The 24694-nt window shown below is 38.9% G+C and overlaps 3 protein-coding genes across 4 annotated transcripts; 2 read left to right on the top strand and 1 right to left on the bottom strand.

Annotated features, from left to right (window-relative positions):
* Positions 1-876: 876 nt before the first annotated feature.
* On the top strand, positions 877-9117 carry LOC103995078 (homeobox-leucine zipper protein ATHB-15). Of its 2 annotated transcripts, none has more exons than XM_065079756.1 (20): positions 877-1256; positions 1356-1952; positions 2055-2328; positions 2414-2573; positions 2672-2772; positions 2868-2958; positions 3178-3273; positions 3342-3455; positions 3519-3602; positions 3716-3871; positions 3980-4054; positions 4267-4373; positions 4464-4656; positions 5486-5632; positions 5799-5876; positions 6355-6489; positions 6626-6951; positions 7473-7578; positions 8218-8367; positions 8843-9117. In XM_065079756.1, exons 3-20 carry the CDS (start codon positions 2117-2119, stop codon positions 8987-8989), a joined length of 2478 nt encoding a protein of 825 aa, XP_064935828.1. In that variant the 5' UTR covers positions 877-1256; positions 1356-1952; positions 2055-2116; the 3' UTR covers positions 8990-9117. The 2 variants fall into 2 exon arrangements, with proteins under 2 accessions (XP_064935828.1, XP_009413853.1); XM_009415578.3 differs by having other exon boundaries at positions 878-1256; positions 5486-5671.
* A 730-nt stretch (positions 9118-9847) lies between these two features.
* On the bottom strand, positions 9848-17652 carry LOC135587902 (uncharacterized). The gene is made up of 11 exons (XM_065079755.1): positions 17270-17652; positions 15093-15372; positions 12265-13134; positions 11932-12105; positions 11672-11739; positions 11306-11403; positions 11076-11193; positions 10900-10994; positions 10700-10778; positions 10467-10602; positions 9848-10315 (listed from the first exon to the last, which is right to left on the bottom strand). Exons 6-9 carry the CDS (start codon positions 11378-11380, stop codon positions 10743-10745), a joined length of 324 nt encoding a protein of 107 aa, XP_064935827.1. The 5' UTR covers positions 11381-11403; positions 11672-11739; positions 11932-12105; positions 12265-13134; positions 15093-15372; positions 17270-17652; the 3' UTR covers positions 9848-10315; positions 10467-10602; positions 10700-10742.
* A 767-nt stretch (positions 17653-18419) lies between these two features.
* Positions 18420-22409, top strand: LOC103995079 (uncharacterized). Its single transcript, XM_009415579.3, has 7 exons — positions 18420-18937; positions 19931-19969; positions 20215-20285; positions 20734-20798; positions 20890-20979; positions 21071-21163; positions 21739-22409. The coding sequence occupies exons 1-7, from the start codon at positions 18507-18509 to the stop codon at positions 22153-22155; spliced, it is 1206 nt and encodes a 401-aa protein (XP_009413854.2). The 5' UTR covers positions 18420-18506; the 3' UTR covers positions 22156-22409.
* Positions 22410-24694: the final 2285 nt, after the last annotated feature.

Here is a 24694-nt window from a genome sequence, read left to right as displayed (position 1 = left end):
GAGATATATATGTTTTGTCCATATAAATATGTGATCATGAAAACAGAGTAGTTGGATTTTTACATCATTTTCTCTACAATATTCCTAGTGTTTGAGTCAATGGACCCATATATAATGTGGCGGCTGCTCTTACAAGTAGCAAGTCATCGTCCAATAGCTCATCTTTTCACTTGACATCCAATTATTGGAGATAATAATCCAAATTAAATTATTGACATGTCGTTTTTATTATATGCACTATGTGATGTCTTAATTTACATTTAATTAAAATGTTAATCGAGTGATTACACTTAACTTTAAAGAAAATCTCATACGACTTGACCTGAGATTAGTAAATATTGTAGTCTCGCGCATATTATTTACTATATTTCACGACATACGAAAATTATAATTACTACTTATTTTAATTATTTTTTATTTTATCATAATTATCACTTGTGAAATTACCAAAGGAAGAAAAATTATTCTATTTATAAATCGAGAATTTCCATGTATAAGAATAAATAAAATTATCCTAAAATGATGTGATTTATCGTAACAGTAAATTCTAAAACATTCCATATAAGAATCTATCATACGAAAAAAAAAACATCCAAATATCACATCACTTATGCTGATAGTTCGATATATTCCTTATGTTCGAGTAACGTCTGAATTTTTGTATACCATAATAATATTATATATTTAAATTATTTTGAAAAATAAAAAATATTTATGACGACATAAAAACTTCGACCTCCATTATTGGATCCAAGCTGAACCACCAAAGGGAGGCTAAGGCGATGTGGGGGGCAGTTCCTTAAATTTTGCGAACATGGCGAGGTTAGTTTCGTCAAAGCATTTTATCCCATATAAATAAGCTCCTGCTCGCCTTCCCCTGCGGTCGCTCCTCCGAAGACCCGACGAGGGAAATAGAGACAGCGTTTAATCCACGCAAATTGAGCCCCTACTCCTCTTCTTTGGAGAAGGAAATTGGCTCTTGGAGACCCGCCGTGCTCGTATTTCGATCAAAGATCGCATTTTTTTTTTCCTTCTTCTCTTTCTTCTGTCGAATTCGAGCTTCCTTAGTTCGAAGCGGTTGTCGAATGAACTCCTGATTTCTCTCTGTCCCCCCCTATTCGAAATACCCTGATGGAATGTAGCTAAGCTCCGGAGCTGTCCGCCGATAACGCCGCAAGAAAGGATTGCTGCCTTGTCGTACGGCCGCAACGTTGGGTACTGTTGTGGCGGGTGGAGCCGTGGATCGAGGATTGCGGGTACGAATCGCTGCCACCGCCCGTCTTTTGCTTTTACTAGTATTTGCTTCGCTTTGTTGTTGACAAAGATTGGATTTCTCGGCGCCGATCCGTGGGAAGGCTGCGGATCTTGTGAGATAACTCGCCGCTGGCCTTTGATCGAGCTCCGGATGTCGAGAAGTCGCCCCTGCTCGCTTTCTTTTTCCGGAGATCCTTGAAAAGAGTCGAGGAGCGAGTCCGGCTCGACTCGGTGACTCGCTCGCGTCTCGCCAACCAACAGAGGCTTCAAATCTCGAGGAGGAAACCACCATCTTTTTCCTGTTTCTTTTTTTTTTTTTGTTCCTTTTGGTATAGCTTCGGAGAACGAGAGGTCAAAGCTGGGAATGTCTTCGGCCGCAAGGCTTAGAAAACTAAAAGCACAAAAAAGATAGAAGATTCTTCAATATAACAAGTGACAAAGAAAGAGGAAATCTTATTTAGAGCAAAAGAAAAGCTTCGAAGAATCTCCAAAAGGCATCTAACAAAGCTCTCAATTATTTGAGGTTGCGCGCTCGTATACTTGCTTGTTGCGCCTACCGCAGTACCTGTTCGACACTGGTCTTTGGAGTTGAGCTCTCTTTAGAGATCTCCAATCTCGAAAAGACCTCGTCTTTCTTGTGCTTGCTGTTGTCCGGATATATGAAGAAAGGAGCACCGGAATTTGGGAGCGCACAACGGGTTAGGCTTAAATTTCCGAGCTTTTTGTGATTGAAGTGGTGATTTTGTCGAGTGGTTGATGAAAGGTCGCTGATTTGTACCCACTCCTGATAATATCCACAGAAAAGGTGCGCTCTGTGGTAGCTGGTGGAGAGCCTTTCTCTTTGACTGCCGGTGTTCGAGAGATGATACCTGTGACTTCTTGCAAGGAGGGGAAGATGGGGATCGATCAGGGGAAGTATGTCCGGTACACTCCGGAGCAGGTAGAGGCTCTCGAGAGACTATACCATGAATGTCCCAAGCCGAGTTCACTTCGGCGGCAGCAGCTCATTAGGGAGTGCCCCATCCTCTCCAACATTGAGCCGAAGCAGATTAAAGTTTGGTTTCAGAACAGGAGGTATAGATGTTTCGTAGCCAATCGATGCTTGTCGCACTTCTTGTCCGTTTGTTCACACTTTTCTTGCTTTGCCTTGTCGTTTAAGGTGCCGAGAGAAACAGCGAAAGGAATCTGCACAGCTTCAGACCGTCAACAGGAAGCTGACAGCAATGAATAAGCTTTTGATGGAAGAAAACGATCGGTTACAGAAGCAGGTCTCTCAGTTGGTATACGAGAATGGCTACTTCCGTCAACAGACGCAAAATGTAAGCTTCGGATTAAATTTCTTAAAGCAAAGGATTCCTCACGATGTTTTCGTCCTGCATATTCTACTAGTTTTAATTTGGTTCTTCCAATTTGACAGACTGCATTAGCGACAACAGATACAAGCTGTGAATCAGTGGTGACGAATGGTCAGCACCATTTGACACCTCAGCACCCGCCAAGGGATGCTAGCCCTGCTGGGTCTGTCAGAAATTGCTCTGATCTCCAGTGTACACTGTCTTCTTTAAAGACTTCTTCATGGTCGATGCCAACAGAGTTTGTTGTGCTTGTTGCAGAATTATATCCATCGCAGAGGAAACTTTATCAGAGTTTCTATCAAAGGCTACCGGAACTGCTGTTGAGTGGGTCCAAATGCCTGGGATGAAGGTGTGGACATCCCTCTTTGATTTGCTTGTTTGTCTTTTACCTTGATTTCTTTTCTTAGGCGTGGATGCAATGAAACCATGTTCATGTCTATGTATCATCCTAATCTTTAATGACAATATCCCCATCTTATCTCGGTTTCTTCAGCGCTTGTGAATTTTCTTTTCAAATTTGAAATGAGTTGATTAATTTGCTCCTTTGATCTTCTCTTTTACTGAACAGCCTGGTCCGGATTCCATAGGAATCATTGCTATCTCACATGGTTGCACTGGTGTAGCAGCACGAGCTTGTGGCCTGGTAGGCCTTGAGCCTACAAAGGTATGTTCAATTTGCTAGATGACTACTCTCTGGTCAATATTTTTGTCTAATTAATTTGCTTGTTTCAGGTTGCAGAAATCCTGAAGGATCGGGTATCGTGGTTTCATGAATGTCGATCTGTGGATGTCATTAACGTACTGCCAACTGCAAATAATGGAACCATTGAGCTGTTGTACATGCAGGTAACTATAGCTTGCGTCACCAGATGAAAGTGTTTTGGCAAACTAACATGTCTTATTTTGAAGGTCTATGCACCAACAACATTGGCACCTGCTCGTGACTTCTGGTTGGTGAGATATACATCAGTTCTTGAAGACAGAAGTCTCGTTGTAAGCTACAATTATTCTGGTTTCCTGCACCATGCTAGACTTTTAATAACTTCACTGTCATTTTAAGATCTCCCCCCCCTCTACAATCTGACATTTATCTCAAAATATGTAAGGTCTGTGAAAGATCTCTCACTAGCATGCTAGGCGGCCCAAGCATGCCCCTGGTGCAACCTTTCGTCAGGGCAGAAATGATGCCTAGTGGCTACTTGATAAGACCATGTGAAGGTGGTGGGTCTGTTATTCACATTGTTCATCATTTGGATTTGGAGGTAATATAGTTTTAGCTGATCGAACCAACTTGCTGTTCCTTTCTGTTCTTAAACTTTGTATGTTTTGCATGATTGGCAAGTCTCATAACTATTTTGTCCATGAAATAGCCATGGAGTGTGCCTGAAGTTCTAAGGCCACTGTATGAATCATCTATTGTGCTTGCTCAGAAGACAACACTGGCGGTTAGTTTTTTCCCAACACTTTTTGTTATTGATTCATCACGGAACTTGTTGCAGAAGAATGCTCATTCACATTGGTTTTATCTTATCATGGAAACAGAAATAATCCTGCAAATATCTCCTACTTTGAATGGAATTGTTATTGTTGACCATGATACAGCAATCTATGTTACGAATATTTTTACTCTTTTACCAAATTGTGCTGCTTTATTCAGGCTTTACGCCATCTAAGGCAGATCGCACATGAAATTTCTCATCCTTCCATCTCTGGATGGGGCAGACAACCTGCAGCTCTAAGAGCTCTTAGTCAGAGGTTGAGCAGGTAGTAGCTTCTAGTTCTTGAGCTTTTACTTGCTGTTTCTGTGTTGTCTTCTGAATATTTTCTACTGGGAAACTCCTTGATTGCTTGCAGGGGTTTCAATGAAGCTGTTAATGGGTTTGCAGATGACGGGTGGTCTATGGTCACTACTGATGGCATTGATGATGTTACTGTTTTTGTAAACTCATCTACTAGCAAAATGATGGGTTTAAATCTTGGTATTATAAATGGATTTGCATCAACAAGCAGTTCTGTTCTCTGTGCAAAGGCATCCATGCTTTTACAGGTCAGTATGCTTAACTTTCGTTTATTATATATATATACACACACACATATACATATACATATGTATATCCATGTATATATTCTCCTTTTCCAAGTAAAGATGTACATTACAAAATCAATTATCTTGCAGGACAGTAATGTAAATAATGATATGTTTGACTTATTGTCACTTCCTAAGACGATAAGCTATTTCTCTATATCATTTAGAATATGCAGCTTCTGGTATTATCTGTATTAGTCACAATAAGAGATGCAACCAAACATGCAATTTCCATCTTTCTGAATTCTGATCTGGTGACAGATTTCAATTTGTGAGGGTTTTCTTTAATTTATTATATAAGAAGACTTACATGAGTAAGCATACAGTGTTGTTCTGTTTTGCATCCTCTACTATACTGTTTTTTTTTTTTACCTTCAGCATACAAAGTTACCATAAAACTAGAAACAGCTGGCCAAATGACAAAAAAGCAAGCTAGCTAGTCCTATATTGGGTGTGATGCCTGCCCGCTTGCAGCTTGGTATTGATAAATTTCTTGACACAATCCTTGTAAATAATATGTTATTCCATGAACTATCTTCATAGCATTGCCAGAGAGGTTTGCAATGCCTATCATGATTAACTTATGGTGCTAGGCATTCTGCGGTTCTAATTTGTCTATACCAAAGAAGACATTGCTACATGATTAGCATCTTATAAATGGTTCATCCAAATATCTGTTGCTTAGTTTCTAGAATGCTATTTTTCTTTGTCTGTTTTCTTTTGGCTTTGCTTTCTGGTCCACTGGAAACAACATTTCTTTTGACATTTTCGTGCTTCTTTGTACGTGTAGAATATATCTCCACCAATGCTCCTAAAGTTTCTTCGGGAGCATCGATCAGAATGGGCAGACAGAAATATTGATGCCTACTCTGCTGCAGCTGTCAAGGCCACTCCCTGGGCTTTACCTGTATCTCGCGCTGGATGCTACGGTGGCCAGGTCATACTACCTTTGGCTCACACACTTGATCATGAAGATGTATGCTACCATCATTTTTAATTTAATTTTGCTAGTTGGAGATGTTCATTTATCTCTAAACCTCGTTTACATTTTTAGCTTTATTATGATCGAAATTAATCTCTAATTCCTTTCTTTTTCTTGCCAGTTCTTAGAGGTAATTAAGTTGGAAAACTTTGGCCATAATCAGGAAACACTCATGCCCCAAGATCTGTACCTGTTGCAGGTAGGTCTCCAGTTCTCTTCTGAATTTGCTTGCTGCTGCAGTAAGACGCTAATCATTTAATATTGGCTTTGCCTTTTTAAAGGAAAAAATCTAGAGAGAGCAATATAATTGAAATGAACATCTGGAAGCTACAATTTCTATTGCCCACTTTTTATATAAGGTTGCAATACTTATGTGAAGACTATTGTCCATTATGACAGGTTGATCTAAGTTTAATTTAGTGAAGTGGCTTGTGCTGCTGTACAGTGGAGTCAATTTGTTACACCCTAATCTCAGGATATTTTTTATGGAAAAGATGTAAAAATTTGACAACTGAATTATGGACATATAGAAAATGTGAAATATTACCCAGAAACATATTATCCTCATCCTAACATTTTCCGATATAAGATATCATTTCTTTCTTAAAATTCATCTCTTATGGAAATGAGCAAACAGATTAGTATAGTGATACTCATGATGACAATGGACTTTGCAGCTCTGCAATGGAGTAGATGGGAATGCTTTTGGTACCTGTTCTGAGCTTATATTTGCCCCAATAGATGCATCTTTTGCTGATGAAGCTCCATTATTGCCTTCTGGTTTTCGTGTTATTCCTCTTGACTTTAAGATGGTAAGGACATTGAGACTCTACAATTAATTGTTGCATAAAAATTTCTTAATGATTTGTTTTATCTTTTGAGCTGTAGATGACACTTAAATCATACTAATGACTTTCATATGTTCAATTTTATTGGTGCTGTTTACAGGATCCTACCAGTCCCAATCGCACCTTGGACCTTGCTTCTGTTCTTGAGGTTGGACCAACAGGCAGTCGAGCATCTAATGATTATTCAGGCAATTGTGGCAGCACCAAATCTGTAATGACTATAGCATTTCAGTTTGCTTTTGAGAGTCACCTCCAAGAGAATGTGGCGTCCATGGCTCGACAATACATTCGCAACATCATAGCCTCTGTCCAGAGGCTTGCCTTAGCTCTCTCACCTTCATGCCTTGGTTCTCATGTTGACCTCCGGATACCACCAGGAAATCCCGAAGCCGTCACACTTGCTCATCGGATTTGTCACAGCTACAGGTTTCATCTTTATAAGCAATTGACTACTGCACTATATGTTACACTGTCATGATACCACATGAATGGCACAGTGTAAGAGTAGGTATAAATTGTTTGCATAAATTACAAGCTGTTTATGTAGCTGAACATATTCATATTTTTTCAATGTTTATATTCACGCATGCAGAATTGAGACAACTATGTATACACTGTAAACTCACAACATACACATACTTTCATTATAATATTTGTTACAGTAAAATGACTTATGTGTCTGTCTAATCCAAATTATATTCTAAACATAAAATTTTCTCAATCAATTATTACCAGAGATTGATTAGTGTTAGCACCAGATGTCTTTAGCTTTTCATGGTCCCATCCATGTACTGGCATTTGAAGCTTCACAGATTTTCCCAAACTGCCAAGCCAACAAAGATTTTTATGTAATTCAATTGCTACCCAAATTGCATTTCATGGACTTCCTGATTTATAAATACCATCTTAATTTAATGTCATCTAACTTTGTTGTCCCTTTGCTACAGGGCTCATTCAGGAGTAGAACTTGTAAAACCATCTACTGATGGTAATGACTCTCTTTTGAAGATGCTATGGCATCATTCAGATGCAATCGTTTGCTATTCTATGAAGGTCTGCCTTCCTTCTAAGTTCTTTTATAGCCGTAACCAAAATTTGTTCATGATATCTACGTCAAACTTCCCTATTAATTTTCTGACTGCTATGTTTTACAAGAATTACCTCACGTAATTATCATTGTGCACTCTAGCTGTACAAAAAAATATATATTATGGATTGTTGTTATTTTTTAACCATGTTAGTGCATGAGTCTCCACTATAACATCTTCTCACCATTAAATCTGACTTGAATATGCCATCCTTATCTAGGGTGGCACCAGCCTACCAAGGTAATTAATGTGTGGATCTCTAAACCTATTTGTCAGAAGTTACACAGAGTAACATGATTCTCCAAAAAAGTAAGTAACACGAATAGGAACTAATAGAGAAAAAGAGTAAAATTGAGTCATTGTTTTGTTTCTTTAACAATAATTCAATGTCCAGTGTAATCATCACCACATTGTAGTCTGCTAAAGTGAGTGAATGGCCATCCGGTAAAATGCCCAGGAGCAAAAAAGTGTGTTGTGACTTCTAGACTGAACATCCAACAAAGACATATGCCTGTCATTTTCGTTTTAATGGTTTATCTTATTTATTTAGTAATTGACCTTTATACCATAAAAATGCTTATAATTCTTGGTTGATTTCTTGCAGACTATTCCAGTTTTCACGTTTGCCAACCAGGCTGGTCTTGACATGCTAGAGACTACACTGGTTGCTTTGCAGGATATCACCTTGGAGAAGATTTTTGTTGACGAAGGAAGGAAGACCCTTTGCACAGAATTCCCTCATATAATTCAACAGGTTCATGTCCTCCCAGTAATCTTTTTTATACCGAATCATGTTTTAGAAATATAAAACATATATTCGCATTGCATGTGTATACTATTTTCAATACCAGTGATTCAAAAAGCTCCTTTTCTTTGGAAAGCTGAATTGGCTCAGAATCCTAGTTTTTGTTTGATTTTAGAGGATACTCCATTGCTACAAGTTGAGTGGTGGGTTTATTTTCCACCTGATTGGTTTTAAATGTCAAATTCTGTTTTTGTGTGGGTGGATTTCTGATGTCTTTGCAATCCTATTAAGCCTGTCGAGTGACTTGTCTTTCATATAGAAAGAATTATAATTAGTCTTTATTTTAAATTTGTGTTGTACTGTTACACATGAAACTCTATGCAATTTACCGAGTTAGTTTTGGAGTTCCAAGTGCAGACAGATTAATATTTGATTTTAGTGCTGCTCGTATGATCGGATTTCTCATTTTAAGTTTCATTTGCAGGGTTTTGTTTGCTTCCAAGCTGGCCTGTGCATATCTAGCATGGGTAGGCCTGTTTCCTATGACAGAGCAGTCGCATGGAAAGTGCTCGATGACGAAGACAATGTCCACTGCATATGCTCCATGTTTGTAAACTGGTCCTTTGTTTGAACATATTCTTTCCGATGAGAAAAAAAGATGCCCTGCATAGTTTCTTTCTTTTGTTTTTTGTTTTTCTTTTGTTTTTGTTAATATTGCTGTTTACATTAAGCAAACTTAAAAATGTTCAATTTTCTGGAGTTCTATGCATCTCTAGTTTAGCTTATGAATCTCGCCCCCAAACGGTTGATCGGGAGGAGAGGTGTCGGCTAAGACCATCTTTTTATCATTCCACATTCAACATCTTAAATTACAGTTTGAGTCCTGATGCTCTTAGTGTTCCATATTTTGTCTTCTTTAGCTTCAAACTTGCCTGGAGAAAACTGAGATCTTGAAACTTGGCTGTATTTTTATTTATATGGTAAGATACGATTGTCTGATTGGTAGATCTTTGCATGTTCCGAACGACAAGGGTTAGAACTTTTATATGTGCATAAATGATGTTCATCACATGTATCTATGTGCTCCTCTCTTGAGAAAGTTCACATGTGAGTGAAAAATGAAACAGATTGCGCGTGCACGAACGCAGGCGAGATTGTAGTATTACTTCCAAAGGTGAGATGCCGATCATCTGTAATAATCGTAAACATGTGTGTGTTAGCTTTTGAGGTTTATGAATGGTGTAATAATCGTAAACTACATTTAGAATTCCTAATAAAGTTGAACCCACCACCATTGCCACCAAAGGAGGCTGGGTGTGTCTTCTCGACCAATCTCTCACCATGATCAAGACACAAGCATCTGCTTCTGCATGGTGGAATGAAGAATCTGAGCTTATGAGGAAATGAAATATGAAGCACTCAGCACTCTGAGCTCATACCATGGCTCATAAAAGCCTGAAACAAGTTGAAATGGATAGCATAATTATGTCTGACAAAATAACAAATCATTGCCAAGTTTGCTGAACACAATGATATTTACAGTGTAAGTTGAAGTTGCTTGTAGATTTGCAGATGTACATGATGTTCTTTCTTAATTATAAGCTGCTACAGTCTTAATTCTCCAACACAAACAGAAATCTTGGTATCACAAGTTCCTTGTCTTTTCCCATCAAAAGAGATTGTAAAATGTACAGATCAGTGAAGAAAAGTCAACACAAGATTCCAGAGGGGGACCACCTAGGGATCTTCAATCTGACCAAGTATCAAGAAACATATGTAATGGATCGCCTTCTCATTCTTTTCAAGTGGAAACATTTTCTCTATATCTGGACAACATGGAAAGCTTGCCAAATTGCTTCTCTTCAAGTTATTTCACGAGGGAGGAACTCCCAGCATCACAGAGAATACAGGTTGAAGATCAACAACTACTTCAAGATAAGAAGCAGTTGATCTTGGCCTGAAAATAAGACACTTTCAATCCCCTGATCAGATGCATATGAGAAAAATACCAAGACAACCAATCAACAACGGAAGCTCATGTCATTAAGCCTAAAATCCAGGATTGGCTAACTAACTAATAAGGAAACAATTAGGTAAGGAAAACACACCCAAGAGAGGCTCATATACCAGAATGAGCACCTGGAGGAGTGTTATAGATTTAGATATCTCTCCCAGCCTTCTGCTTCAAGCTTTGTTGCTTTTTCCCAAACTGTATCCTTCAGCTCATTTTGGTATTTGATCACTCTACAGAAAATCGTGGAATGAAAAACGCAAAGAAATGAGCCTAAATATACAAATCAGAAAAAATTCAGATCACATTGTCCGCTACACGGAAACAGACCTGTTCCACAAATCAGCATCGCTAGCGGCAAGGATCCTGACTGCTAATAAAGCTGCATTTGCGGCATTCCCAATTGCGACTGTTGCATTTATGGAGCAACATAAAAAGTAAACTCCAAGCTCAGGATATTAAACCAATCACCACAACTAAAGTACTTTGGTGAAACAAAAAATCCAACATCCACAAACCACATGATTTACCTGCACGATGGATAACGGGGAATCAATTCCATCGAGTGATGAGGCTCTTATCGGGACTCCAATGACAGGTAGTGGACTCAGTGGAGCCACCATCCCTGCAGTAGAATGCTGTGTTTAATTTCTCCATTGCTTTAAACCAAAATGGAGTATTTCTTTCTCAGAAATGTGCAATGAACCTGGTAGATGTGATGCACCACCAGCACCAGCTATTATGATCTGAATACCTCTTTCTTTCGCAGATGATGCAAAAGAGTACAACCTCTCAGGTGTGCGGTGAGCTGAAACAATTGTTACCTGAAATGAATTTTTACAGTAACAAAATCATTTTATTGCATAGTAGAAGAAATACACCTTCTAAGAAGTGCCTAGAAATCAAAGGCAGCTTTATCATGGTGATACAACTTACCTCATATGGCACACCAAAATTTTTTAAGATCTCGGCAGCATCTTTCATTGTAGGAAGATCTGAATCAGAACCCATGATTATAGCAACACGTGGAGTAACTGCAGCCATTAAGCATACATTTAAATCAAATATCAGAACTTCCAAACAACGACGACCATATACTGAAACTTTCGTCATGTACTTATTTTTCACCAACGCTACCTGAAATATATGAAGCACTACACCAACTACTAAATTATTCTTGTGAAAGAAATAAAATGATTGAACACATCAGAAATAGAGAGGTAATCAGATTGTGGGAATGCACAATGATCCATAAGTTACGGGCCTCAAAATTTGAAATCCAGAAAATGCATATAGAACAACCTTATGTATTTAACGCCTTTAAGCGCCTTTCCAATCAGTTGATGAGCTAAATAGAACCCTGGCTCTCCCTAGCAGTAGACAATTTCCAACAAAATTAAAGAATAGCTAAAGGACGTGAAACAAGAATGCAAAAGAATTATTTGGCATCAACTCTTATGTCAAAGGAATGAAAGCTTATGAACTAGTCTCTTTTGCACTGAGAAACTCAACTACTTGAGAATTTAAATAATATTCTATAAAAATATTTTCAAGATAATTACCTCATCTTCACCTAGTATGTTGTACATGATTGCAGCTGGGGTTTTCATTGATGGATCACCAAGAGGAAGACCAAGAATAGCTCGTAGATGCTGTTCGTATTGTGAAGTATAGCATGACTCAATCGTATGATGTCCACTATTATGCGGTCTAGGAGCTACTTCATTAAGCAAAACCTATTGAGAAAAAACTAAAGGTTTGGGTCAATAATTGCAATGTTATCTAGAACCAACATCAAATGTGCAGACAGAAGATATTTAATTTAACATGAGATCAAAAGGTAAAATAGATAGACTAATATATTAGAGTTCAAACAAGTTATGAAAGAGGATAACCTGTCCATCTTTTGTTAAAAATAATTCCACTGCAAATACACCTGCTCCCTCCAATGATGACAGCTTTTTGAGCAATGTCAACACAAAGTCTTTTTATTTTGTCTGGTACACCGGCGGGAGCTTCAACTATGTGACAGATGTTATCCTTAGAAAAAGTGGTGTCCATAAAGATTAGAAAATTTTGCAGCAGATAGAGAAAGCTTAGAAAATAAGGACTGAGGCCTTCTATTCAGCTCAAGTGAACTAGCAACAGAACTCATTCTTCTTACTTGTGAATGGTCTCAACCACAGGAAAATATGAAACTGATTTGTCTCTAGCCCTGGCTACAATGACACAGAGCTCCTAGACCAAACAAAAAAGAAAATATTGTTACAAGTCAAGCTATTAGCAAGGCCAACAGATTTTGTTATTATTACTCCAGAATATAAACTTGTTTGCATCATGAAGTTCACAGAAGAAATGATAAAGTTGTTTGCATCTATATGACAAAAGTGTTTATATTAAAATATATATACTTATATTTTCATGCACAAATATTCAGATTCATGGGCAAGCACATATATGATCAAATGTTCAAATCAAACAAGGCTGATTGTCCATGTAAACAAATGATAATACTAGCAAATTCAAATGAAATTACAGTATTTATTAAAAAAAATGCAGCATTACAAAGATTCAACTGAAAGATTCAGACCTTCATGGCATAAGGGTAACCTAAAAAAAAAGTCAGTTTCGTAATAAACTAGTTACATATGTCTGCAGTCAATAAATCATAATAAACCTCAATGTCACTTAAAAATAGTAAACCTCAACCTTCACAAATGGCATCCACCTCTCAACATATAAACCATGATCGAATCCTCCCAACGCTGCCACAAAGCATGAAAGCATGTATTAGTTGATGGACATCAAGATCTAAGAAAAAGCAACAGATCTATGCATTAAACTACTAAAAAGAACAAAGTGCTACCAAGATTGCACACTAATTCAAATCAAGATGTGTGAAATTGTGGATGACAAAATTTCTTACTGAAATCATATAAAATGCAAGGTTTGCAATACTGTACCATACTGTCCGATACGGGCTGTATCAGGCATCTGGCCACGTATCGAGCGATACAGGGCTGTACCGGACGGTAACGGTCGAAATTTTGACTATTACCAAATGGTAATAGTGCTCCAACGATCAATTTGACCATTGGAGGCCTCCTCAAAGGTTTTTAAACCCTTTCCTCCCTCCTATTTTAATCTATTTCACTTTTACACTCTCTTAAACTCTCTCAAACTCATTTTTTCTCACATTCTCTCTCTTATTCTCATATTTTCACTTTCTTAAACTCAACAAAGCAATGATTCATGGATTTGATCAAATTTACAAAGCTAATTTGAGAGGATTAAGAGGAAGAACGATCCGGAACGGATCGAAATTGTGAACCTTACACAAGACTACTCCTTAAAGCCCGAAAAATATATGTGGCACTATTCTTACCTAATTTAAGTTATTTTTGTTAAAACTATACTAAATGTATATTTATTTCTAACTTAAAAACCCTATCCTAACTTTTTTTAATTTTTCAGATATTTTCGGAGGATTTTATGCCTATTTTAAGCGTACCGTATGATATGTCGTACCATACTGTACCGAGCAAAGCTCGGTATATCGGTATAGTACGAGATTAAAACCTTGATAAAATGTAGGCTGAAATGAATTTTATAATAGTGATAATAGTTTACTGAGAAGATATTGAGAAACTAAAAGATTCTGAACTCCAAGAATTTACCTCCAATCAATTAATTTGGAAGCCAAACAACAGCCTAGACATTTTTGCAAGCTATATTTATAAAGAGTTGTAGACCATGATGCAGGAATGTGATTCCACTAAAAAATTTGAAATGCCCTTCTTCAGAGTTATAAAAAAAAAGTAAAAAGATTAAGTACCTCCCACATGGAGCAGTCTCAAATGCTCAGTATCCCAAAAGAAACAGAATCAATAAGAAACTAGGATGAGCCCTTTTTTCTATAACGTATGTTGAACATTTGGTCTAAGATATGTGTAAGCATTCTGCCTAATCACACAGGTAACTTGTGTTTATGTCTCTCCTTTCAAAAGTTTTCCTAAAGAAATTGCTTTTGCTTCTCAATGCATCCCAAGATGCACAAGTACAATATTCTTTCCTGATTGGAAACTGTTAAAAACCTAAACAGTTCTATATTAATAAAATAAACATAAGCCATATGGAATAGAAATTCTGAAAATACAAATATCATGCTTCAGTCAAAGCACCAATCAATTCTAACATGATTTACAGTACATCTCGTGACCAATGATCATGGCCCTAAATAACAAGCATTAATGTTTCAGTTGTCTTCCATTAAAGAAAGCAAGATAACAGTCTTTGAAATTTGACTCACAAGCTTACAAGGATGGCTATTCTGTGAGCAAGGATGGCCATGCTGGTGCTTGCAGACTGATATGAGACATTGCTTGACATGGGCACTTTTAAAATGTGTATTAGTCCATGTTAGCAGATAACAGTTTGTTGACATGAGCACACACCATCATGGAACAATATGGCTTGAACTTTTTAAGACATATAGCCAGACATTTTTCCGGCATGGCACAGCATGGTGCTTCTGTCTTCTACCATGCTTCCCATGGTACTCCTAAAACAGCATTTCAGTTCTTACCTACTGTAAAAGATACTAACATATCAACAAAAAATGTAAACACTTTGGATTTCACTAGATAACCTATTTAATGATTTCATCCACCAACTTCTTTTACAAAATTCAAAAGTTCTTTGGCGTTTGTCCACGAAATTTTACCAGTCACAACTGAAGGAAGTTCCTCTTTGGTGTGAGCAACAGCATTGCCACGCCCATCATAAGCCAATCTCTTGCTTTTGATCATTAAAGGATAACCAAACAATTCTCCAGCTTTCTCAACATGTGAAAGATTATCTATCTGCACTGAATTATTAATTAACAAAGGACTAGTTAAACTTCAAGTTGTTTCAGCAAACAAGCAACCAGTTCAATCAACCTCCATAAAATCAGGAAGTGGAATCCCATGCTGAGAAAAATTAACCTTCTGAAGATATTTGTCCTGCAATAATGTACAAAAAAATTTAAATTAAAAAAATCTCACAAAAGAGACCCAAGCTTATTGAGAATGCTCATGAATGGCTGTGAAGTGGCTAAGCATCATACAACCAGTTCCAAATCTAACTAAGCCTCTAAAGGAAATGGATTGAGGGTGTTCCTTGACAGTGAAAAACAACTAAGGCAGATCTAGATAAGATACATAGGTATATATATAATATTTATCAGAATTAAAGAACATTTAAACTTGATGATAATGTCTCTAACAAATAAAAAAATTACAAAAAGCAACATATAAAAAGAGAATAAAGTTATTTTATATTCTTGATGTAAAAGTAATCATTCAGCAAGAAAGTTTCTCTTTTCATAATTTAATATCTCCGACATTTTGAAAACATAAATACCAAGGAGGCCTTGGTAGCTACCACTAACATGGTTTTGTTACACCAAAGTCTTAAAACCAATTTTGAAGAAACCAAGAGGATATGTCAGGCTTCAGAAAATGCAATATAGAGCCAGACTATACATCTTAATATATTTCACTAAGTATGTTTAGTTAGTTAACCAACAATTTTAAGACTCAAAATTTTTTTCCTATTGATGCCAATTTATGAGATTCAAGAAAAGAAGAAAATGTCACAACCCTTGGGAAAATTAAGACACTGGACTAGTGCATTTCAATTTTCAACATTAAGAAACAGAAAGAACTGAAGCAACTTTACACTTATGACTAGATTACTTCCAATAAGGTTCTCTTTGGACTAAAAATGCAAGAAAACATCTTAAGTTTCCAACTGATTTCAGCAAGATACTAATTTTTGCAGGTGCCATGAATCATTCTGTCTATCTTATCCTAATTTGCCATTACTTATACCATTTGGACAAAGGAATATTATCCATGCAGCAAATGTTAACAAAGCATGTTCTCTAAGGTGCTTGTACATGGATCTATTGTACCCTATCTTACTATGATAACATAGATCAAGCTAGACCATTTCTTACCAACTTCAACTTCTGTAATCACCATTTATTAGGTAGCACGTATGGAAGTCAGCTTGACAGGTCATTCGGAGAATAGCAGGGTCGAAAGATGAAAGAGTTGGTCTAACACAAATCCCATCATACTTATAGTACCCACAAAAGCATTTACCCTGATAACCAACCTGAGAAGACAGGCAAACAAGAAGAAAGCGAGACTTACCTGTATTATCCTTATGGTAGAGGTTTTAGGTTGGCAGTCTATCCCTAGTAGCTCAAGTTTCTCAAGAGTAACCGCATCAACGTGTTCGATTTCCACTGTCAACACCCCAACACCTAATTGCCAATCAAGAGACTGTTATGTCAATCAAGAAAACAAGCAAACATGCAAGCAATGCCGGATTCTGACAGATACCAAGGCCCTAGTAAAAAAATCCAGGACCGACAACCTTTTCGAAAATCCATGAACTGTATCACCATCATCAAAACTCCCAACTACATGATGATAAGTTATGCCACTTGCAGGACAGGATTCAAGAGGATCCAAGGTCACTACTTTGATTGCCATTTGGTTTGCTGCTTGACAGAGCATTGGACCTAGTTGGCCTCCTCCCAATACACCAACAACCGTCTCCGATATCCCACGGATGGCCAATCCATCATGCCCGCGGCAACCAGAAAATAATAATCGATTTATTAAAATAATACGTCCTAGTTTAAAGAAGAAAAAGATAAACAGATTTTTTTTTTCTTTTAACGCAGGCTAGCAACGAGGTATTGTTCATAAAAGATATCACTTTGGAATCAAGGCATCACGCGTTCGTTCGAAGCACGACCGTTTGACATAATGCCACTGAAAGATGTTGTTCATCTAATGCTACAACTTCCTGCAAACAAAATAAAGATCAAAGTTTGGTACGGACCCCTCCGAGGAAGATTCATCATCATGCTCGTGGCTCGACACCATGAAACGAGCCGAGCGAGTCGACGGGGAAGACGAAGACAATGACATCGGCGCACACTTCTTAGTTTGGAAAGAGAACCCTAGGGCAGTTTTCCTCCCACCACCAGATGCAAGGGTCATTAACGGAGCGGAAGTGTCGTAGGATGATAAGGGCTTGTGATCACAGGAAGGAAGGGCAGAGTGGGCTGTGAGAGCGAGCCGCAGGATCGTCATGAAGCCGCAAGAAAATGGATTCTGGTCGCGACCGGAAGCGGGGGTTCGGTGGTGTGCAACGAAAGACGGCGGACGATGGCTTCGCTAGAGGCGCCGCAGAGGAGACGAGTGTGAGCTTGAGAGGGAGAAAGAGGCCGCGGCGAAGGCATTCTATGGTTGTAGAGATACCCATCGGACCTACTTGTGAGACAGTGGGGGGCCGCATCAATGGGGTTTACGTTGGCCCAGATTTTTGCCCAATCATCACGGGGTAACAAGAACGGCAAGTACACATACTGCTGCTTTGAGTTTTGGCTGTGGTGTTAACGGGTTGGTTTCAAGTCAGACCATTACCTGCCTATTTTGCAATCCGAAATGAGAGTTCTGCACCATTCGGATCGGGCATCTGATCTAAACGTATTATCGGATACGGATGTGAGATAGTACGTGGAAGCCAAATAAGCGCCGTACGATCTGTCCACGAAAGTGACTTCATCGTCCACGTGTCGCCAGGAACCATCACAATTTCGTGTCGGAAATCGCGTCCCATATTCACACCCCCAACCACAAGCGAGGCCGCGGGGCCCACGTCGGAAAGAGAGGGACCACGCACACTTGCCACCGCTCGAGGATAACGACATATGTTACCGTTACGACGACATGTCCCGACGCGTACGAGTGACGGAAACAAACTTCGCAACCCGTTATTTTCGACTCGTGAGCCGTTTTGGAAGGAAAAATGTCCGGTGATCTCATCGCTTTTTTGTCTGATATGTGTTGGTAACAGTTATGCGACGGTCTCGGTGTCGTTATATCTGAACATAACGGGTCATTGAAACCTTGCGTGCCATGGGCGTCGGGTGTACCTGTAAAAATGGTCAAAGGAAAGCCAGCTCTTGCTTTCCTCGTCCCCTCGCCCTATATATGTCCGTCTGATGAAATGGTCGGGCACGCAAGGAAGAGAAGGAGCGAGGAGGAAGAGGAGGGAGGAGAGACGGTAACGGATGGAGAGGGGAGCGCAGATGGAGGAGCTGACCTCCGGGGCCAGCGGCCGCATCATCCCCGTCTTCAGGAACATACGGCGGTCCGTGTCGTCGCCGGCCTCCCTCCTCCGCGTGCTCCTCTTCCTGCACTCCTTCGTCTTGTGGTTCCTTCTTTTTCTCCGCCGCGGGGGCCCGTTCACTTCGAAGACCGCGTCGGCGGCGGCTTCTGCGGCCTCGCCGCGGCGGCGCACGTGTGGTGGGAGGTGGTCGAGAGCCGCGGAGGAGGAGGACGTGCGCCGGCGGAGGGAACTTGCCGAGGAGGTGGTGATGGTGCCCCCCGTGGAGGAGGGCGACGAGGGTGGTGCGTGCCGCTGGGAGACGTTTGTGTTCATGGGACCAAGAAGAAGCGCGCTTTTCTGCCGCTTGTGGCTGCCTGCCTCGGGGGATCTGAGGTGAGGTTTCGATCCGATGCTATTTTGTTTCATATACAACGTCAGAGGAGAGGGATTAGGAAACCCTTCGTCCTTTTATGTCAATCCTGTTGACTTTTGGGTATTCCCCTTCTGATGGTAGAATTTTTTATTTGTTTGGGATGTTTAGAGTTTGTTCGTCTTTTTTCTTCCTTTTTGGTGTGTTTTTCGGTGGAAAATAGTCGGTCCTTTGTTGGGTTTGGACTTTGGAGTATAGCTTAATTCTGTAGAATCTGTTGATCACAGAGAACGATGTGACGTTCAACATCGAATTGTAGGTTTATACAGTGAAAGCTACTCTTCGTTAGGCGTGTGATCATTTAGTTATTAGGCCTAAATAGCTGCTGTTATTTCAGAGCGAACTCTAGCAGTAGGCCTTCGCCCCTTCCGTCGAGCACTTGTTTCTTCTTTGGTCATTCTTGTCCTCGGTTTATGCTTCTGCTAGGACTAAGGACCTTTTACAAGATATGCTGACCAGCTTATTTTATTTTACTGAATGCTATAACATTGCAAATTGGCTAGCAGCTCATCATTATAAGCTGTGATAGTTGGACTTCTGGTTTTCGGACTTCTATGGATGTGAGATGTGAAACCAATTGTCCTTTTAATTTGGTGTACAATCATGTTTTATTTATACTAGTGGAACAACATATGTCTAACATCTCGGAGTACATAGTTTTTTTCCTTGTGTGGAATTTGCTCTGCATGGCTACTTGTTTCTCCTCCACATGTAACTAGATAATTTGGTAATGTGTCAATTCTCGATTACATTGTTCTTTCACATTGCATTATAGACTTCGAAAGGCCAGCTGGAATATCCTAAGCTCTGTTGAAAAGTATTTGGTTTTTTAAATATTCAAATCTTTATATTGTGATCATGTCATTTTTCTATCCAAGGCTTACGACATTTGTGCTTTAATCTGTTTTGTGATCATTGCTTGATAGGGTTTAACGAGAGTTGTTATTCTTCTGCAGGGCAATTGTGGTGATAATACATGGTCTGAATGAACACAGGTAAGGAGCAGATGATTATCTTCCCTTTTACTTCAGCTACACAAAAATTACACACATGAATACAGAAGCATGTATGCAGAATTTTTAAGTAGCTTTGTTTATTTCTAAATAGCTGTGATGTTGAAGACTGAGTTCAGCATTGCATTACCAGCCAATAGTGAAACAAGCACATAATGAAAATTTCAAACATCCAACTTTGTAGTTTAATTTTCATAACAGTGCTTTTTCTTTTTCTTTTTTTACAGTGGAAGATACTCACACTTCGCCAAACAGTTAATGGCATGCAACTTTGGAGTATACGCGATGGACTGGATAGGTATATGGTTTTAGCTAGTCTTTTTCTTACTGCTATTATTTTTTTCCACAAAGCTTGTCCATGCTGTATGTGTCCCGCGTTCAGTGAATTGAATGGTGACCTGAATGCCTGAACAAGCTTAAAGTTCAGCATGAGTAGGGATATTATTTAAGCAATATCTTCTTTTCTAAACTTAGAGTAGTCGTATGGGATCATTTCCTTAACTGAAACTATTGTTTGCCATGACCTTGAGATCAGTGTCATTCAGTGAAATGTTGTTTAGTCCAAGAATTATAGGTTATCTCAAAAGCACTAGTTTCTCATCTATTGACCATTGAGAAATGACAAGACAGTGCATGATAGATGCACTGATTGATGATTGTGATACTCAAAATCCAGGTAGATATTCAAAGCCTATCTAGAATAGATAAATTTTGGATAAACCTGACGGTAGCAAATTACTTTGCAGGCCACGGTGGCAGTGATGGATTGCATGGATATGTGCCTTCATTAGATTATGTTGTCGAGGACACAGTAAGTGCAAGCTATTGTTATTTCCCTGATGCCTGTATATATGAATCCACTTGATGCTGGTTTTAAGTTGATTCGTTTTCATGTTTTACAGGGAAAATTCCTGGAGAAAATCAAATCAGAATATCCTGGTGTACCTTGTTTCCTTTTTGGCCACTCAACTGGTGGAGCTGTGGTTTTAAAGGTAATGTCATTTATAAAAAGGTCCTGCCACTCATCCTTATCATTATTGCGCTTTTATTACTGATATCGTTAATAAAATCGTTGCATGACAGGCAGCTTCATATCCCTATATTGAGGCTATGGTGGAAGGGATAATACTGACATCCCCAGCACTCCGTGTAAAGCCAGCTCATCCAATAGTTGGGGTAATTGTTTCCTCTCATAGCCTGTTTTTATATGCAATGCAGTTAATTTGTTCCATTTGGATGTACATCATTGAACTAAGCGTTCATGTTTTATTGGAACCTCCCTTGAATAGAATACATCTGATCATTATAGAGCACATAATGGCTATAGCTGGTACTATGGAGATGCTCAAGGATCTTATTTGCAAATATTAAATAAAGAAGCATCTGAGTGAGTTTACCTTATTTGTTCACTTCATTCAGCTAAGACATCCTTGCATTGTCATTATTGATATCGAGAGTTTTGTGCTTCTCATAATCAATTCAAAAGAGACTTTGATGGCACAGATAATAATGAAAGAAAAAAACGAGAGCACTCTTTGTCAACCATTAGTGCTCAGACAAAGCATAGATCAAAAGAAAAAGAAGAATAACAATGTTAGCTTTCTTTTTCTCATCTTTCTAGAGGTAAATGCATAGGAGCAGTATTTGTCAAACATAGATTTTTGGCTTGTCCAAGCTTTGGTTTGTTAAAGAGGCTACTCGGCCGAAACTATATGAGCACTCAAGTGGGGGTACATGTATACCTGTTGCAGGTCGTGGCTCCAATAGTTTCGCTTGTGCTCCCAAAGTTGCAATTCAAGGGAGCTAACAAAAGGGGCATTCCTGTGTCGAGGGATCCAGCAGCTCTGTTGGCCAAGTACTCAGATCCATTAGTTTACACTGGGCCGATAAGAGTTAGAACAGGCCATGAGATCCTGCGCATCTCGTCCTACCTTATGCAGAACATGAAGCATGTGACTGTACCTTTCTTAGTCCTGCATGGGACTGCAGACAGAGTCACTGATCCCATGGCAACACAGGATCTGTACAATGTGGCTGCATCGAGGCAGAAGGATATAAAACTCTACGAGGGGTTTTTACATGACCTTCTATTTGAGCCCGAGCGCAATGAAGTTGGTGCAGACATAATCGGTTGGATGCTGAGGAGGTTGGAGCAGCAAAGCTTATGAACATCCAAGTTCGTTGCTGAAAGCTACTGAGTGACAGAAAACCGGGCGAAGGCATGCATGGTTGACAGTAGTGTCATTTATGCTTCATTTCCCCCTTCTGAGAGAGAAGCGACTGGGTCTTGTCATAAAGTAAATGTCTTTGTATGTATGATGATGTTGTGGCACAATTGAGGCATGGATCTAATTGCAGGTCCTGACATCCAATATTGTGACAGCTGATCAAGTTTTGTATATGAATTGTGGTTTTTAGTGAACCATCTTGCTTGCTGCTCCTAATTGAGATTGCATATGGTAAGCATTTAATTCACAGTATCCTCAGGTTTGTAATCTGGTTGGAAGGAAACAATGTGACCTCTTTAGAGGCCTTTCGGTCAATATAAACATTTAATGTGAGTAGCTGAAAAGAAGCCTGGGAAAAAGTGGTAGGAGAAAAGGAACAAACGTAGCCGCAAGAATTACAACAGCAAGAGTGCCAGAATCAGACACACAGCTCAACTAAGCACTATACTTGAATACAAGTAACTACTACATCTTAGGATCTTCAAGCTTATCCTTTGGGCTGCCACCATAATTCCACATTATTCCGACTCTTTGCCACCATTATTCCATGAATCTGGATCGTCACTACCACCAGAAAAGCCATTGCTATTACCAGGCTCAGATGTAGTGTCTTCTTTAAGATTTGGTTCGGTTGTGTCTTCAAAGACAACATTGCTAGTGTTTTCTCCCTTGAGATTCTGCTGCTTCAACATTTGGAGCCTCATCTGTAGGAATTTCTAAATTCTTCTCATTGTGATGGGATGAATTTTCAGCTTCACTGGCTGAGCTTTATTTCAGAGCTCAACCAGTCACTGGATAAACTCTGTACTCTTAGTGAACATTAGTATAGATTGCTGTCTTCACTACACAATTTATTCCAGAGAACTAATCCAAATTCTACAAAATTCCCTATTGCAATTGAATCATAGTTCCTTCTTCCTTGGATCCTCAAAAGAATAACTCAGCGTGTACTGCGTCTGACTTCGCATAAGAAACTTGTCTCTGTCTCAAAGCCAAATAATCCTGGGCGGTCTAACTTTCGCCACAAAGCCAAATAATCATTCCCGGATAACAACACATACATTCAGACAAAAGAGAAACGGAAGAAGCACAAATGCATCCAAGATTCACCAAATTAGAGTACCAAAACTAAATTTTGATAGCTGAAATTGGCAAACACGATCTTTCCCTGCTACAACACCCAATCTATCCCGAGTTTGGGAACACTGAACCGCTCCACATTATTAAGAACCAAAATTTCAGGAGAGACCCGAAGAACGAATGAAGAAACCATCTCCCGAAAAGCGAATCCCCAAGAAGGATCAAGAACAGCAAGAAACCAATGAATTAATAGAAAAAAGTACTTTACATCAACCTATAATATTGCAAAGGGAGGCGTAGATCGAACCTTGGAGGATGGGAGTGACACCGAATAGGATCCGGCAGCCGAGAAATGAATCACCACAACCACCAAATTTGAGGTTCGCTATCGTTTATTTTTATTTATTTATTCACTAATTTTGTTAAAAAAACAAGGTGGTCTTTTTAGTGCATTTTATCTTTAAAAACAAAATAACTCCGATGATGGGGTTTTACTCGATGATCAGTTGGGTTTGAATTAAAAGGCAAGGGAGACAAAATATGAGGATTATCGAATGAGTGTAATCATATTATATTATAGATGGTGGCAACAACCACGAATCCTCTCCTCTTAAAAAATGATGAGTGACATCTTCTTCAAAACAACGACAATAACCTCACCTCTCTAACGAAGTGTAACTTATGCTCACTCCTCGTAACGGCATCCTCTCCAGCAACCAACAACAATGACATCACCAATAACTTCATCTCCTCTTTTTATCAACAAAAAAAATATGCTTGTTAGTACTGTATACCGAGCGGTATACCAGTGCATACCGAGTAGTACACCAGGACATACCGAGCAGTACACCTAATTTTAAATATTTATTTCTCTCTACTGTAGCACTGTAACACTATAGCATATTAGTGATTCGTGTACCTATATACCATCGGACCGATACGTACCACCCATATTGGGTGGTACCATTTGAAATTGCATAACATGTGATAGATAGATGATAGACTCTTCTATGCTTTCCTCTCCTCTCCTCTTCAAAAATGATGATGACATCCTCTTCAAAACAACGACAATATCCTCACCTCTCCAACGAGCCAGTGTAACTTATGCTCCTCTCCACAGCAATATCCTCTCCAGCAACCAACATCAATGACATCAGGAAGCAATGATAATTTATCTCCTTATTGTTAATGATGTGATTCTTTTATCAATAAAAAAATTATTATTATAGTCTTAAAGAAGTTTGAGTATGCTTGAGAATAATTGGAGATATTTATATTCGGATTACACTTGAGTTATATTACATGACAAATTCAAAAAAAATATTAAAAATATATTATTATTATTTTGGAAAATTTTGGATAGATTTTTGGAAGAGTTTCAATACATACACTTTAGTTA

Source organism: Musa acuminata, chromosome BXJ1-8, assembly GCF_036884655.1.
Source record: "Musa acuminata AAA Group cultivar baxijiao chromosome BXJ1-8, Cavendish_Baxijiao_AAA, whole genome shotgun sequence".
Classification (NCBI taxonomy): Eukaryota; Viridiplantae; Streptophyta; class Magnoliopsida; order Zingiberales; family Musaceae; genus Musa; species Musa acuminata.
The sequence above is the reverse complement of the archived record's forward strand: the minus strand, read 5'-3'. Positions and strand labels throughout refer to the sequence as shown.

What these genes read in the sequence shown, in the direction of transcription:
- LOC103995078 (XM_009415578.3), top strand. Translation starts at nt 2,117, where the DNA reads ATGATACCTGTGACTTCTTGCAAGGAGGGGAAGATGGGGATCGATCAG. An exon ending in TCCAAATGCCTGGGATGAAG is followed by an intron (nt 2,959 to 3,177) that starts GTGTGGACATCC and finishes TTTACTGAACAG; the next exon opens with CCTGGTCCGGATTCCATAGG. An exon ending in CTTAGTCAGAGGTTGAGCAG is followed by an intron (nt 4,374 to 4,463) that starts GTAGTAGCTTCT and finishes GATTGCTTGCAG; the next exon opens with GGGTTTCAATGAAGCTGTTA.
- LOC135587902 (XM_065079755.1), bottom strand. Translation starts at nt 11,380, where the DNA reads ATGGGTTCTGATTCAGATCTTCCTACAATGAAAGATGCTGCCGAGATC. An exon ending in ATTTTGGTGTGCCATATGAG is followed by an intron (nt 11,194 to 11,305) that starts GTAAGTTGTATC and finishes AATTCATTTCAG; the next exon opens with GTAACAATTGTTTCAGCTCA. An exon ending in TGGTGCATCACATCTACCAG is followed by an intron (nt 10,995 to 11,075) that starts GTTCATTGCACA and finishes ATTCTACTGCAG; the next exon opens with GGATGGTGGCTCCACTGAGT.
- LOC103995079 (XM_009415579.3), top strand. Translation starts at nt 18,507, where the DNA reads ATGGAGAGGGGAGCGCAGATGGAGGAGCTGACCTCCGGGGCCAGCGGC. An exon ending in ATTATGTTGTCGAGGACACA is followed by an intron (nt 20,799 to 20,889) that starts GTAAGTGCAAGC and finishes CATGTTTTACAG; the next exon opens with GGAAAATTCCTGGAGAAAAT. An exon ending in CAGCTCATCCAATAGTTGGG is followed by an intron (nt 21,164 to 21,738) that starts GTAATTGTTTCC and finishes TACCTGTTGCAG; the next exon opens with GTCGTGGCTCCAATAGTTTC.